The sequence below is a fragment of the Tachyglossus aculeatus genome, chromosome 2 (assembly GCF_015852505.1).
Source record: "Tachyglossus aculeatus isolate mTacAcu1 chromosome 2, mTacAcu1.pri, whole genome shotgun sequence".
In the NCBI taxonomy this organism is placed as follows: domain Eukaryota; kingdom Metazoa; phylum Chordata; class Mammalia; order Monotremata; family Tachyglossidae; genus Tachyglossus; species Tachyglossus aculeatus.
In genome coordinates this window covers 26,009,962-26,023,857 of record NC_052067.1, presented here as the reverse complement: position 1 = coordinate 26,023,857, position 13,896 = coordinate 26,009,962, and the positions used below count along the sequence as shown (strand labels likewise).

Below are 13,896 nucleotides of genomic sequence, written 5' to 3'. Positions count from 1 at the left end.
GGGATGAAGACTGTGAGCCCCACATGGGACAACCTGATCACCTTGTAACCTCCTCAGCGCTTAGAACAGTGCTCTGCACACAGTAAGCGCTCAATAAATACGATTGAATGAATAAAATGGGGATGAAGACTGTGAGACCCACGTGGGACAACCTGATCACCTTGTAACCTCCCCAGCGCTTAGAACAGTGCTCTGCACACAGTAAGCACTCAATAAATATGATTGAATGAATAAAATGGGGATGAAGACTGTGAGCCCCACGTGGGACAACCTGATCACCCTGTAACCTCCTCAGCGCTTAGAATACTGCTTTGCACATAGTAAGCACTTAAGAAATGCCATCATTATTGTTATTATTATTATTATTATTAATTATTATAGGCCACCCTTGCAGGGCAAAGGGCATGGGGGCAGGGGGCTGAGGGCTGGGGGCTTCGGTTTAGCACCTGGCACTGGTGGGCAGCACAGGGGTCACTGGGGCTGGGGACGTAAGCCTTCCCGGGGGGAAAGGGGCAGGGGACTTGGAGCCGGGCAGCCTCCCCCACGGGGGCCAGGGGCCCAAGGGGCATTGAGGGAGAGCGCGCTGGGCTTGGGTTGGTCCCAGGACGGCTCCATCCTGGGCCACCGGGAGCGGTTCGGGAAGCAGGGATGAGGGCGAGAGGCCCTGCGGCCCCCAGCCGCCCGCGCCAGCTTCGTGCCAGCTTCTGCTCATCGGCCGCAGGCTTGGGCCATCAGCTCCCGCTGTGCCGGCCTCCCTCCGCTAGTGAGGACCAGTAAGTGCCCTCCTCTCTTCCCACACCATCCCCCGGGTCCCCCGGGTCCCCCGGCACACTTACACCCCCCCTCCCCCGGGCTTCACACCCCTGACCTCGACAACCTCAACAACCTCAACATCGACACAAGGAGCCCCGGGCCCGGTCCCCGGGCCCGGTCCGGCCCAACCAACCTGTCCGGCAGGGCCGAATCTCCCCCGTGGTTTTCTTCCCTTCTTTGGGGAGGAGAGGAAAGTCTCTGCGAAACGGATTCCAGGTGCAGACCTGCTCTGGGCTATGAGGGAGGAGGGTTTCTTTTGGAAATTAAAGAAAGATAAAAATAAAAGGAGCCCCAACCTTTCCCTGCACGCACCACATTTATTAAAAATTACTACTACTGTACATACGAAACCCAAGAAAACTGAAAAAGCCTTCATGAGCTGGTGCGCGGATTCTGACTTGCTCACATCTCATAAAGTCATCCGAGAGAGAGAAAAAGAAAGGAGTTGGAGAGTTCTTTTTGCTTTTTAAAGGCATTTCCAGTTAGGACAGGGCAGCTGAAAAATACATTCTTCTCTACCTACGAAGTAAATAGATTCTCTTCCAATGTCCCGAAGGGCGGTATTAAGACCACCCCACCTCCCCTTGTCCCCACCCCCACCCCATTCCGGTGTCCTGCAGCAGTTCCAGTGACTCAGAAATCCTTTACAACGCCAAAGCACCAAAACTTTACAAGATTTTGACCAGACTGCTATGTAAACTATTTGTACAATATATTCCACAGTATTTTCTACAGTGTCTCTAAACACACATAACTGTACACCGTTTAATTCTCTATTTTTGGTGACTTCCTCTTCCAGCTCAGGGCTCCTTTCAAACCCACGCGATAAACCAATCCCCTTGGGCCCTTTTTCAAGTGCTGCATGCAATCCTATAGTCTGGGAAGACAGGGCAGATGGGAGATCCGAGTTAAACCTGTACCTTGAGAAAAGGATTCGCTTCCTCTCTTGTGACTAGAGTGGCCTCCTCCTCCTCCTCCTCCTCCTCCTCCTCAGGAAAACACTATTACTGCCTAGAGCCAACTTCCATCGGCCAGAGATTTCCCGCTTGGGCCGTTTTTTCTGCAAAAGCGAGGCGCCGTTCGCCTCTTGTTAAGCCACCCCCAGCTCTTGCTGGTTCTGGGAACCAGAAACAGAAATGAAGGTTCAAGCCTCGCTCTCACTCGTAAGCGCACAGCACTTAAACCCCAGACTCATCCTCTCTGGGTCACTTCAAACACCCCCCGACCTCCCCCCCGCAGCCCCCACTTTCCCACAACCACCTACTCTCCCTGGATCACCGAGCTGACGACACTGTAGCTTAGCGTCTGAATAAATAAGCTATGTGGTTAAAACCAGGGCCATCCGACAAAATCTTAGAAGATCCTTCAAAATAAAACCGAGCATTGAAAAACAGTTGACTTTTTCTTTATATTAGGGCTGTTCCAGTTACCTGCAGCAATCAAAAAGCTTTGGCACCTTCTATAGAGAATTGCACACACAAAAAAGTATGCTTCAAGGTGGAAAAGGCAAGTCTTTTTGGCAACCTAGGCAAAAAACAAAAACCAAAAACACCCAAGTCCACCTTGAAAAGTTACCGACTGGATAAATGTACAATAATGCTTTAAGGGCTTGTGTAGAAGGCATAGTAACCCATGCCTTTTGAAGTGTCTTTGCTATAGTCCTCTGCATTGATGTCCTCACACTTAATCGAGGGGGAGTTTTCATTGCTGGAGGTACTAGGAGAGAGCCGTCTCCTTTTGCAAGCGCTAGTGTACACCCCAGAATCATTAGAATCGAGAGACTTTATGGAAGGTGGGGTCTCTATCCAGGAAGTGTTGATTTCTTCCTTGACTTTCTCTTTGGAGAGCTGGTCTTCAGAGAAACCCGAAGGGCTCGTTCTGGAAGTCCACGGTAAGCCGGCTGCTGCCATCTTCCTCTGATAAGAGCCTCTGCTTCCCCACCCTGCCATGGCCGGGAACGTCGGATCAGGGTAGTATCCCAAAGCGTGGGATGTTTGCAGGGGCAGGGATTTAATGCTGTAGGGGAGCAACGTGCTGGAAGTGTACTCGGACTCGTAGGAGCCTAGGTCCAGTTTGTTGCTCCCTGGCTGCTGAACGGGCGTAACGAACCATCTCTGAGGGGGATTGGCCACCTCCTCGCTTTGCTGGGGTGAAAGGAGGCCGTTGGTCTGCGGGACGGTTCTCTCGCCGTTGTAAAATCTGGCTTGAGGCAACGTGTTGACGAAAGGTTCCTGGAAGAAGGACTGGACGCCATAGCGGCCACCGGGGACAATCTGATGGGATCTAGGAGAATCCGTGGGAGATGGAGTTAACCTGTCATTTTCGGAAGCGGTGTACATGCTACAATACAAAGAGAAACACTTAAAAAAAAAAAACCCGAAAAACCCCCCAAAAAACTAATATCTTTCCCAACTGTCAACCTCCCGGCAGTATAAAGGATTCGGGGTTTATTCTGATAATAAAGGATTCGGGGTTTATTCTGATAGCGAAGGAGTAGCCAGAGGGCACCGGGTCTCTCAAAGCCTATTCTGTAAAAAAAAAAAAAATAAAGCCCCCAAAAAACAGCTTTTTTTTTTTTTTTACAGAATAGGCTTTGAGAGGCCCGGCCTGATAGGTCTCCAACAACAATAAGCGCTCAATAAATACGATTGAATGAATGAATCTTTTGCCTGCCAGTATCGACATTTGGTGTAAAAGAAAAAACCCTAGATATATACTAGAGTGTAAAGAGCCCCGAATCAACACACGCTCTTTTGGGTGATACATTCTTACCCACCATTTTAAATTGACTATCATCACTCTTACAAGGTCTCTGAAAAAAAAAATTTTAGAGAATCTTCAAAAGGAATTAAGTTGACCGAGAAAACCCGATCAGAGACAATCTTCTAGTCGGTGGCATGAAAATGTAGTACGGTATGTTGGTTTCAAAATCTCAAGTGGGTTTAATCGAGCCACCTATCTGGATGTGTAGCATGTTTTGGTGTGAGGAGCATGTTAACATATGAAGAGGGGGAAATGGGTAAATGCAAGAGTCCTTTCAAAGGAAAATACTCAAGGACTCGAGCTACACTTACGAATCGTAGTTGTCCCGGAAGCCTTTTGCAAATGGGTTATGGTCTATCTTCAGCTGTGTGATCTAGATAAGAAAAAAATAGAAGCAGTTGAGCCACTTCATTTCCTGGATTTTAGCAGAATGGGTTTTTCAGACTTGCAGGCTCACTCACGTCGGTATTTTGGTAGGCCGTCACTGCAATGAACTGGGTTTCGGTGAAGGTAAAAGTCTGTGTCTTTGAAGCATCATTCAGGTCCTCAACCCCATCTTCTGTAACTTCTACAATGTGAAGTCGGGGTTGGTACTTGTGTAAAGACTGCAAGACTATCATCTAGAAGGGGAGAGGCGGGGAAAAACATTTTGTACCTCAATTTTCGAACCTAAAAGACCTTTTAGAGAGTCAGCGGGATTGAAGCGTGAAAGGATATCCTTTCCGCCTAGGGAGTTGTTCTTCAGGCGGTCATTGCAAAAAGACATCGTGGCCATTCTTTTAAGACTCGAATTAAGGCCAAACTGGTATAGATCTGGAAGTTCAGGAATGTTCAGGGTGTTATGGCAGTTTAAAGGGAATTGGATGTCGAAGACCATCTCCTTTGTTTCTAAACGTCAGGAGAGTTCGTGGGTGCAGAGAAAGGGGTTAAGAAGATGGTAAAGGAGAATTGGTTATAATCCATACCAGGGCAAATAATACATGGTTTGCAGAAGATCTGCATGAAGCAGGGACCCCCAGAACGGACCTGAGGACTTACCCACCCATTGGCCACCGACTTTACCTGTGTGTTGTTGTTGTTTGCGCCTTTGTTATTGGTGAGTTTCAGTTTCCCAAAGGAAATCTCCTGCCTCATCCAGTGAGAGCCGGTATTGGGGGACTCTGGGTGAACATACATTTTGTTGCCTAAAAGACAGACACAAAAAGCAGGAAGTGTCTCGCCGCCGCATGCACCTTCGGTTTCCCACCTGCCGGCCTTGAGGCCAGGGGAAGGGGCGCAGACCGGGCTGTTTCTGAGTGGCCTTCAAAAACTCGGCCCCAGGACCTACTCCATCCCCTGATGGATACATACGGAGAATGGGAAATGGACCCCACTCTGTTCTTCGGCCTCATTTGAGCAGCTCTCAGATTCCTCTACTGAACCACCAAGGGAGCTCAGGAAATGCGAGAAGGGCCATTAAGGCAAAACACAAAACTGAATTCAACTCTCGGATGCTGTACGCGGCTCCCGGAGCTCAGAAGCCACAGAAGGTTTTAACTCTGGAAAATTATTTTCTTCCAGCACCCATTCTTTATTTTGGAAGGTGGTGGAGAAGCAGAATAAATGTGGGGCTCAGGTAGTAACCCCCCCCCCCCCCCCCCCATTTCCTACAAACAGGTCACTATGGGTCAATGCCTGGGGGTGGAGGGGTGATGTGTATGTGAGTGTGTGTGTGTGTGTGTGTGTGAGCGTGTGTGTCTGTGTAGCATCGGGGCGAGGTAAGGCCGGACCCACAGAGGCTTTTGCTATCTCTCTGGATCCCTCCCCATACTGGGAGATCTGCTCCCCCTTCCCAAATTCCGTCTCCCTCCTCCGTCCCCCGTCCTCGGCCGTTCCTTACCTTGCATATTGTTGTCCGCCTTGCCGCAGGTCACCCACTTCCCCCCTTGAAAGCGCCAGTGGTTGGGGTCGGCCAGGACCACCTCCACGAACACGTTGTAGTGGGCCGTGGGGTTCAGCCCGTTTATGTTGAAGCTCAGGAAAGGAAACATTCTCCTGCGGCGGGAAAAGAGACGGGCACGCGTGTGTGTACCCCCACACCCACCCACCCCCAAACCCAAATATCCTTCGTGAACTCCGGAGGGGGTCTCCTAGAGTTTGAATCCTGCTCCTCCTGCGGGACACCCGACACGCGGTTTCTTTAGCCAAGTTTAGACGTTGTCACCCAACAGGGGCAGAAGTATTGGAGTGGCGGGGAGCCCGTCTGCCACCAGCAGGCCGGGCATCCGCGGTGCCCAGGCAGTGCCCGGGGGGTGGGGGGTGCCCACCCCGGGGCCGAGGCTTCAGTCCCTCCTGCTTCGCCCTTTGAACTTTGGCCAACACAAAAGCCCTTTGTCAGGCCCGGCTGGGGCCGAAGCAGCGGGAAGCCCACACTCCTTGGCTGTCAGAAAGCATTAGAGAAGCAGCGTAGATCAGTGGCAAGAGCCTGGGCTGGAGAGTCAGAGGTCATGAGTTCTAATCCCGTCTCTGCCACTTGTCTGCTGTGCGGCTTTGGGCAAGCCACTTCACTTCTCTGTGCCTCAGTTCCCTCATCTGAAAAATGGGGAGGAAGACTGAGCGCCCCCCGTGGGACAACCTGATCACCTTGAATCCCCCCAGCACTTGGACCAGTGTTTGGCACATAGTAAACGCTTAACAAATACCATCGTCATTATTATTACCCGGTAGCTGCTGATGGCCCCGTCCCTCTGGGTGTCTCTGTGTTTGTCTCTGCGGTCTCTGTGTCTCTGCACAGGGTGCAGAGCGGGTCCCATGCGGTGCCCAGCCCTCCAACCCTGGCCCCGTGCCCACCGCACACCGTGGCTCAGTGGAAAGAGCACGGGCTTGGGAGTCAGAGGTCATGGGTTCAAATCCAGACTCTGCCAATTGTCAGGGGTGTGACTATGGGCAAGTCACTTCACTTCTCTGGGCCTTAGTTCCCTCATCTGTAAAATGGGGATGAGGACTGTGAGCCCCACGTGGGACAGCCTGATCACCTTGTGACCTCCCCAGTGCTTAGAAGCAGCATGGCTCAGTGGAGAGAGCCCGGGCTTTGGAGTCAGAGGTTCAGAGGTCAGGGGTTCAAATCCCATCTCTGCCACTTGTCTGCTGTGCGACTTTGGGCAAGCCACTTTACTTCTCTGTGCCTCAGTTCCCTCATCTGTAAAATGGGGATGAAGACTGTGAGCCCCCCATGGGACAACGTGATCACTTAACTTCTCTGTGCCTCAGTTCCCTCATCTGTAAAATGGGGATGAAGACTGTGAATCCCCCGTGGGACAATGTGATCACTTAACTTCTCTGTGCCTCGGTTCCCTCATCTGTAAAATGGGGATGAAGACTGTGAGCCCCCCCGTGGGACAACCTGATCACTTAACTTCTCTGTGCCTCAGTTCCCTCATCTGTAAAATGGGGATGAAGACTGTGAGGACCCCGTGGGACAACGTGATCGCCCCGTAACCTCCCCAGTGCTCAGAACAGTGTTTTGCACATAGTGAGCGCTTAACAAATACCATCATTAGTATTATTATCCGGCAGCTGCTGATGGCCCCATCTCTCTGGGTGTCTCTGTTAGGGAGGGACCGTCTGTATACATTGCCAACTTGTGCTTCCCAAGCGCTTAGGACAGTGCTCTGCACATAGTGAGCATTTAACAAATACCATCATTAGTATTACTATCCGGCAGCTGCTGATGGCCCCGTCTCTCTGGCTGTCTCTGTTGGGTAGGGACCGTCTCTAGATGTTGCCAACTTGTCCTTCCCAAGCGCTTAGTACAGTGCTCTGCACACAGTAAGTGCTCAATAAATACGATTGAATGAATGTCTCTGGGGTCTCCATGTCTCTGCACAATCAATCAATCAATCGTATTTATTGAGCACTTACTGTGTGCAGAGCACTGTAGTAAGCGCTTGGAAAGCCCAAGTTGGCAACACATAGAGACGGTCCCTAAGGATTGAATGAATGAATGAATGTCTCTGGGGTCTCCGTGTCTCTGCACAATCAATCGTATTTATTGAGAGCTTCCTGTGTGCAGAGCACTGTAGTAAGCGCTTAGGATTGAATGAATGAATGTCTCTGGGGTCTCCGTGTCTCTGCACAATCAATCAATCGTATTCATTGAGCACTTCCTGTGTGCAGAGCACTGTAGTAAGCGCTTGGGAAGTACAAGCTGGCAACATACAGAGACAGTCCCTACCCAACAGTGAGCACTGTAGTAAGCGCTTGGGAAGCCCGAGTTGGCAACACATAGAGACGGTCCCTAAGGATTGAATGAATGAATGTCTCTGGGGGTCTCCGTGTCTCTGCACAATCAATCGTATTTATTGAGAGCTTACTGTGAGCAGAGCACTGTAGTAAGCGCTTAGGATTGAATGAATGTCTCTGGGGTCTCCATGTCTCTGCACAATCAATATCAATTAATCAATCGTATTTATTGAGCACTTCCTGTGTGCAGAGCACTGTAGTAAGCGCTTGGGAAATACAAGTTGGCAACACATAGTGACAGTCCCTACCCAACAGTGAGCACTGTAGTAAGCGCTTAGGAAGCCCAAGTTGGCAATACATAGGGACGGTCCCTAAGGATTGAATGAATGAATGTCTCTGGGGTCTCCGTGTCTCTGCACAATCAATCAATCAATCAATCAATCAATCGTATTTATTGAACGCTTCCTGTGTGCAGAGCACTGTACTAAGCGCTTGGGAAGCCCAAGTTGGCAACATATAGAGACGGTCCCTACCCAACAGTGAGCACTGTAGTGAGCGCTTGGGAAGCCTGAGTTGGCAACATATAGAGACAGTCCCTACCCAACAGTGAGCACTGTAGTGAGCGCTTGGGAAACCCGAGTTGGCAACATATAGAGACGGTCCCTACCCAACAGTGAGCACTGTAGTGAGCGCTTGGGAAGCCCGAGTTGGCAACACATAGAGACGGTCCCTGAGGATTGAATGGATGAATGTCTCTGGGGTCTCCGTGTCTCTGCATAGTCCATCAATCAATCGTATTTATTGAGCGCTTCCTGTGTACAGAGCACTGTACTAAGCGCTTGGGAAGTACAAGTTGGCAACATATAGAGACAGTCCCTACCCAACAGTGAGCACTGTAGTAAGCGCTTGGGAAGCCCGAGTTGGCAACATAGAGAGACGGTCCCTACCCAACAGTGAGCACTGCAGTGAGCACTTGGGAAGCCCGAGTTGGCAACACATAGAGACGGCCCCTAAGGATTGAATGGATGAATGTCTCTGGGGTCTCCGTGTCTCTGCACAATCAATCGTATTTATTGAGCGCTTCCTGTGTGCAGAGCACTGTACTAAGCGCTTGGGAAGCCCACGTTGGCAGCATATGGAGACGGTCCCTACCCAACAGTGAGCACCGTAGTAAGCGCTTAGGAAGCCCACGTTGGCAGCATATAGAGACGGTCCCTACCCAACAGTGAACACTGCAGTAAGCACTTGGGAAGCCCGAGTTGGCAACATGGAGAGACGGTCCCTACCCGACAGTGAGCACTGTAGTAAGCGCTTGGGAAGCCCACGTTGGCAGCATATAGAGACGGTCCCTACCCGACAGTGAGCACTGTAGTGAGCGCTTGGGAAGCCCACGTTGGCAGCATATAGAGACGGTCCCTACCCAACAGTGAGCACTGCAGTAAGCGCTTGGGAAGCCCAAGTTGGCAGCATAGAGAGATGGTTCTTACCCAACAGTGAGCACTGTAGTAAGCGCTTGGGAAGCCCACGTTGGCAGCATAGAGAGACGGTCCTTACCCCACAGTGAGCACCGTAGTAAGCGCTTGGGAAGCCCAAGTTGGCAACATAGAGAGACGGTCCCTACCCAACAGTGAGCACTGCAGTAAGCGCTTGGGAAGCCCGAGTTGGCAGCATAGAGAGACGGTCCCTACCCGACAGTGAGCACTGTAGTAAGCGCTTGGGAAGCCCACGTTGGCAGCATAGAGAGACGGTCCCTACCCAACAGCGAGCACTGTAGTAAGCGCTTGGGAAGCCCGAGTTGGCAGCATAGAGAGACGGTCCCTACCCAACAGTGAGCACCGTAGTGAGCGCTTGGGAAGCCCGAGTTGGCCACACACTTAGGGCCGGTCCCCACGGCGTCCCAAGCTTGTCCCCGTGGGTCAGGGCCCCGTCCCCGCCGTCCGGCCGTCCGTCCGACCCACCTGCCCTGCTTGGTGATGATCATCTCCGTCTGGTGCCGGTGGAACTTGAGCCACAGGGGCCTGTTGCAGAGGAAGACCTGGGCCCGGAGGCCTCCGGAGCCGGGCCCCGGCGGGCCGGGGTAGGGCCCGCCGTACAGGGACACGGGGGGGACGCCCGCACCGTACTGAGCCGCCGGCTGATGCTGCTGATGCTGATGCTGCTGCTGCTGCTGGTGGTACCCGCCGCCGCCGCCGCCGCCTCCGGGAGGGCCGCCGGGGCCGAACTGCGGGAAGCCGGCAGGGGGCAGCACGGAGCCGTAGGGAAAACGCGCTCCGTTGGGCGGCGCGTAGGGGAACAGGGAGCACGGCCCGCCCAGCTCCGACGGCCCCGGCCCCGGGGGCGGCGCGAAGAACCGCTCGGACCCGTCCAGGGGGAACCGGGAGGACGAGGAGGAGCCGGACGACGACGTGGAGGAGGAGGACGAGGACGAGGAGGACGAGGAGCCGGGCGGCGGCAGCTCCTCTGGCCCGCAGGGGGCGCTCTTGCGGCCGTCCGCCGCCCCGCCGGCCCCCGCCTCCGCCTGGCTGAGCATGGCCCTGCCCGCCTCGGGGGGCACCGGGCCCCCCACCAGGCCCCCCAACAAGAACTTCAGCCCCTTGTCCGAGTCCGCCCGCCGGGCCCCCTCCCCGCCCTGCGGCGGGTGCTGCTGCTGCCGCTGCTGCTGCGGGAGGTGGAGGTGGGCGTGCGCCGGGTGGAGGGGCCCGCCGCCCTCCAGGGGGAAGAAGGGGGCGCCCGCCAACGGCGCCGCCGCGCCCGCCACAAGCGGCTCCCCTAACTGCATCCTCCGCCGGATGGCGGGGGCCGGGGCGCAAGCCGGAGCCCTCCCGCGAGGACGGGCGCCCGCGCACACACACACACACACACACACACACACACACACACACACAGACGGACAAGACAGCGGGCACCTCTCTCTCTCTCTCTCTCTCTCTCTCTGTCTTTCCCCCGCACGCAGGGACGGGCACACACTCACTCACACAGAGACAGAGAGCGAGGATGGGCACACACACACACACACACACACACACACACACACAGAGGGAGAGAGTGGGCACCTCTCCCTCTCGCTCTCTGTCTTTCCCGCCGACCCCAAACCCAGAGACGGCCAAGGCAGTGTCCTCCCCCGAGGCCGGGCACACACTCTAAACAGAGACAGACAGAGAGCGAGGACGGGCACACACACACACGGACGGAGAGTGGGCACCACTCTCTCTCTCTCTCTTCTCTCACAGAGACGGCCAAGCCCCTGTCCTCCCCCGAGGCCGGGCACACACTCAGAGACAGACAGAGAGCGAGGACGGGCACACGCACACACAGACGGAGAGTGGGCACCACTCTCTCTCTTCTCTCACAGAGACGGCCAAGCCACTGTCCTCCCCCGAGGACGGGCACACACACATACACACACACACACACACAGAGACGGAGAGAGTGGGCACCTCTCTCTCTCTCTCTCTTTCTTTCCCGCCGCCCCCGCACCCAGAGACGGCCAAGCCACTGTCCTCCCCCGAGGCCGGGCACACACTCAAAACAGAGACAGACAGAGAGCGAGGGCACACACACAGACGGAGAGAGTGGGCACCTCTCTCTCTCTCTCTCTCTCTCTCTCTTTCCCGCCGACCCCAAACACAGAGACGGCCAAGGCAGTGCCCTCCCCCGAGGCCGGGCACGCACTCAAACAGAGAAAGACCGAGAGCGAGGACGGACACACAGACGGAGGGGACACCTCTCTTTCTCTCTCTGTCTTTCCCGACGACCCCAAACACAGAGACGGCCAAGCCACTGCCCTCCCCCGAGGACGGGCACACACTCAAAACAGAGACAGAGACCGAGGACGGGCACACACACACACACACACACACACACACACACACACACACACACACACAGAGCGGACACCCCCCCCCCCTTTCCCGCCGACCCCAAACACAGAGACGGCCAAGCCACTGCCCTCTCCCGAGGACGGTCACACACACAAACAGAGACAGGCAGAGAGCGAGGACGGGCACACACACACACAGATGGAGAGCAGGCACCTCTCTCTCTCTCTCTCTCTCTCTCTTTCCCGCCGACCCCAAACACAGAGACGGCCAGGCCACTGTCCTCCCCGAGGACGGGCACACACTCAAACAGAGACGGAGAGCGAGGATGGGCACAGAGACGGCCAAGCCACTGTCCTCCCCCGAAGACGGGCACACACTCAGAGACAGAGAGCGAGGACGGACACACACACAGAGACAGAGAGCGAGGACGGACACACACACAGACAGAGACAGAGAGCGAGAACGGACACACACAGAGACAGAGACAGACAGAGAGCGAGGACGGGCACCCAGAGACGGCCAAGCCACTGTCCTCTCCCGAGGACGGGCACACACACAGACAGAGACAGAGAGCGAGGACGGGCACCCAGAGACGGCCAAGCCACTGTCCTCTCCCGAGGACGGGCGCACACACACAAACAGAGACAGACAGAGAGCGCGGACGGGCACACAAGACGGCCAAGGCAGTGCCCTCCCCCGAGGACGGGCACACAGAGATGGTCAACCTACTGCCCTCCCCCGAGGACGGACACACAGGGACGGCCAAGGCAGTGCCCTCCCCCGAGGACGGGCACGCACACACACCCAGAGACAGAGAGCGAGGACGGGCACCCAGACACGGCCAAACCAGTGCCCTCCCCCGACGACGGGCACACAGAGATGGTCAACCTACGGCCCTCCCCCGAGGACGGGCACAGAGACGGTCTGCCAAGCCACTGCCCTCCCCCGAGGACGGGCACGCACACACACACAGAGACAGAGAGCGAGGACGGGCACCCAGAGACGGCCAAACCAGTGCCCTCTCCCGAGGACGGGCACACGCAAACAGAGACAGACAGAGAGCGAGGACGGGCACACACAAACAGAGACAGAGAGCTAGGACGGGCACCCAGAGACGGCCAAACCGGTGCCCTCTCCCGAGGACGGGCACACACACAAACAGAGACAGACAGAGAGCGAGGACGGGCACACACAAACAGGGACAGAAAGCGAGGACGGGCACCCAGACACGGCCAAACCAGTGCCCTCTCCCGAGGACGGGCACACGCAAACAGAGACAGACAGAGAGCGAGGACGGGCACACACAGAGACGGAGAGGTAGGACGGGCACCCAGAGACGGCCAAACCGGTGCCCTCTCCCGAGGACGGGCACGCACACAAACAGAGACAGACAGAGAGCGAGGACGGGCACCCAGAGACGGCCAAACCGGTGCCCTCCCCCGACAAACACAGAGACAGACGGCGTGCCCCTCTCTCTCTCTCTCTCTCTCTGTCTCTTTCTCTCTTGTCTCTCGGCCCCCCGAAATCGCCCCCTTAGTGGCGACCGTTTTTACCCCAGGAGCGAGCCGCTGCCCCCTCGGACCGCGGGGAGCGGGAGCCAAAGCCGGAGAGCCCCCGGTGCCCCTTCCCTCCGGGTGCCGCCTTGGTGCCGCGGCGCCCCCCGCCCCATTGGCCGGGGCTCGCCGGCGACAGGGCGCCCCGGGGGCCCGACGGCCCGGCCCGGCCCGGCCCGGCCCGTCCCGTCCCGTGCCGCCCCTCCCTCAGACCCCGGCTCCTCGGCCCCCGACGCCCCAGCCCGCCCCCGGCCGCCTCCAGCCGATTTATAGACGTGACGGCCGGGGAGGGGCTTCCCTCCTCTGCGGTGCGCTCCGTCCCTCCGGCCCCTCCCCGGCCCCTCCCCGGCCCCCGGCGGCGGCCAGCCTCATTGGCTGCTCGCTCCTCTGACACTAATTGAATTAGACACTTAATTGGAAGAAGTCACCTGTGGCTCTCCTTTCGGGCTCGTATCACCGTCGTCCCCACTTTGGGGGGAGCCCCGCTGCCCTGACACCAAATCCCATCTCCTTTTCCCTGCCCTTGGCTCGGTTGGAGGGACGGGGAGCCCAACAAGGGCCCGGCTGGGCATCTGGGGGTGGGCAGGATGGGCTAAGGGTCAAATAAGGTACATTTATTCATTCAATCGTATTTATTGAGCGCTTACTGTGTGCAGAGCACTGTACTAAGCGCTTGGGAAGCGCAAGTCGGCAGCATATAGAGACGGTCCCTATCCAATAGTGGG

At 55.8% G+C, this 13,896-nt stretch overlaps 1 protein-coding gene across 1 annotated transcript; it reads right to left on the bottom strand.

Annotated features, from left to right (window-relative positions):
* Positions 1-2,059: 2,059 nt before the first annotated feature.
* EOMES (eomesodermin) lies at positions 2,060-10,687 on the bottom strand. The gene is made up of 8 exons (XM_038761410.1): positions 10,458-10,687; positions 9,979-10,415; positions 9,756-9,891; positions 5,456-5,610; positions 4,639-4,760; positions 4,038-4,196; positions 3,888-3,949; positions 2,060-3,153 (listed from the first exon to the last, which is right to left on the bottom strand). The coding sequence occupies exons 1-8, from the start codon at positions 10,574-10,576 to the stop codon at positions 2,415-2,417; spliced, it is 1,929 nt and encodes a 642-aa protein (XP_038617338.1). The 5' UTR covers positions 10,577-10,687; the 3' UTR covers positions 2,060-2,414.
* Between the last annotated feature and the right edge of the window lie 3,209 nt (positions 10,688-13,896).

Coding starts and splice junctions, on each gene's coding strand:
- EOMES (XM_038761410.1), bottom strand. CDS start 10,576: ATGCAGTTAGGGGAGCCGCTTGTGGCGGGCGCGGCGGCGCCGTTGGCG. Junction 10,416..10,457: donor GCCCACCTCCACCTCCCGCA/GCAGCAGCGGCA, acceptor GGGCGGGGAGGG/GGCCCGGCGGGCGGACTCGG. Junction 5,611..9,755: donor ATCATCACCAAGCAGGGCAG/GTGGGTCGGACG, acceptor TTCCCGCCGCAG/GAGAATGTTTCCTTTCCTGA.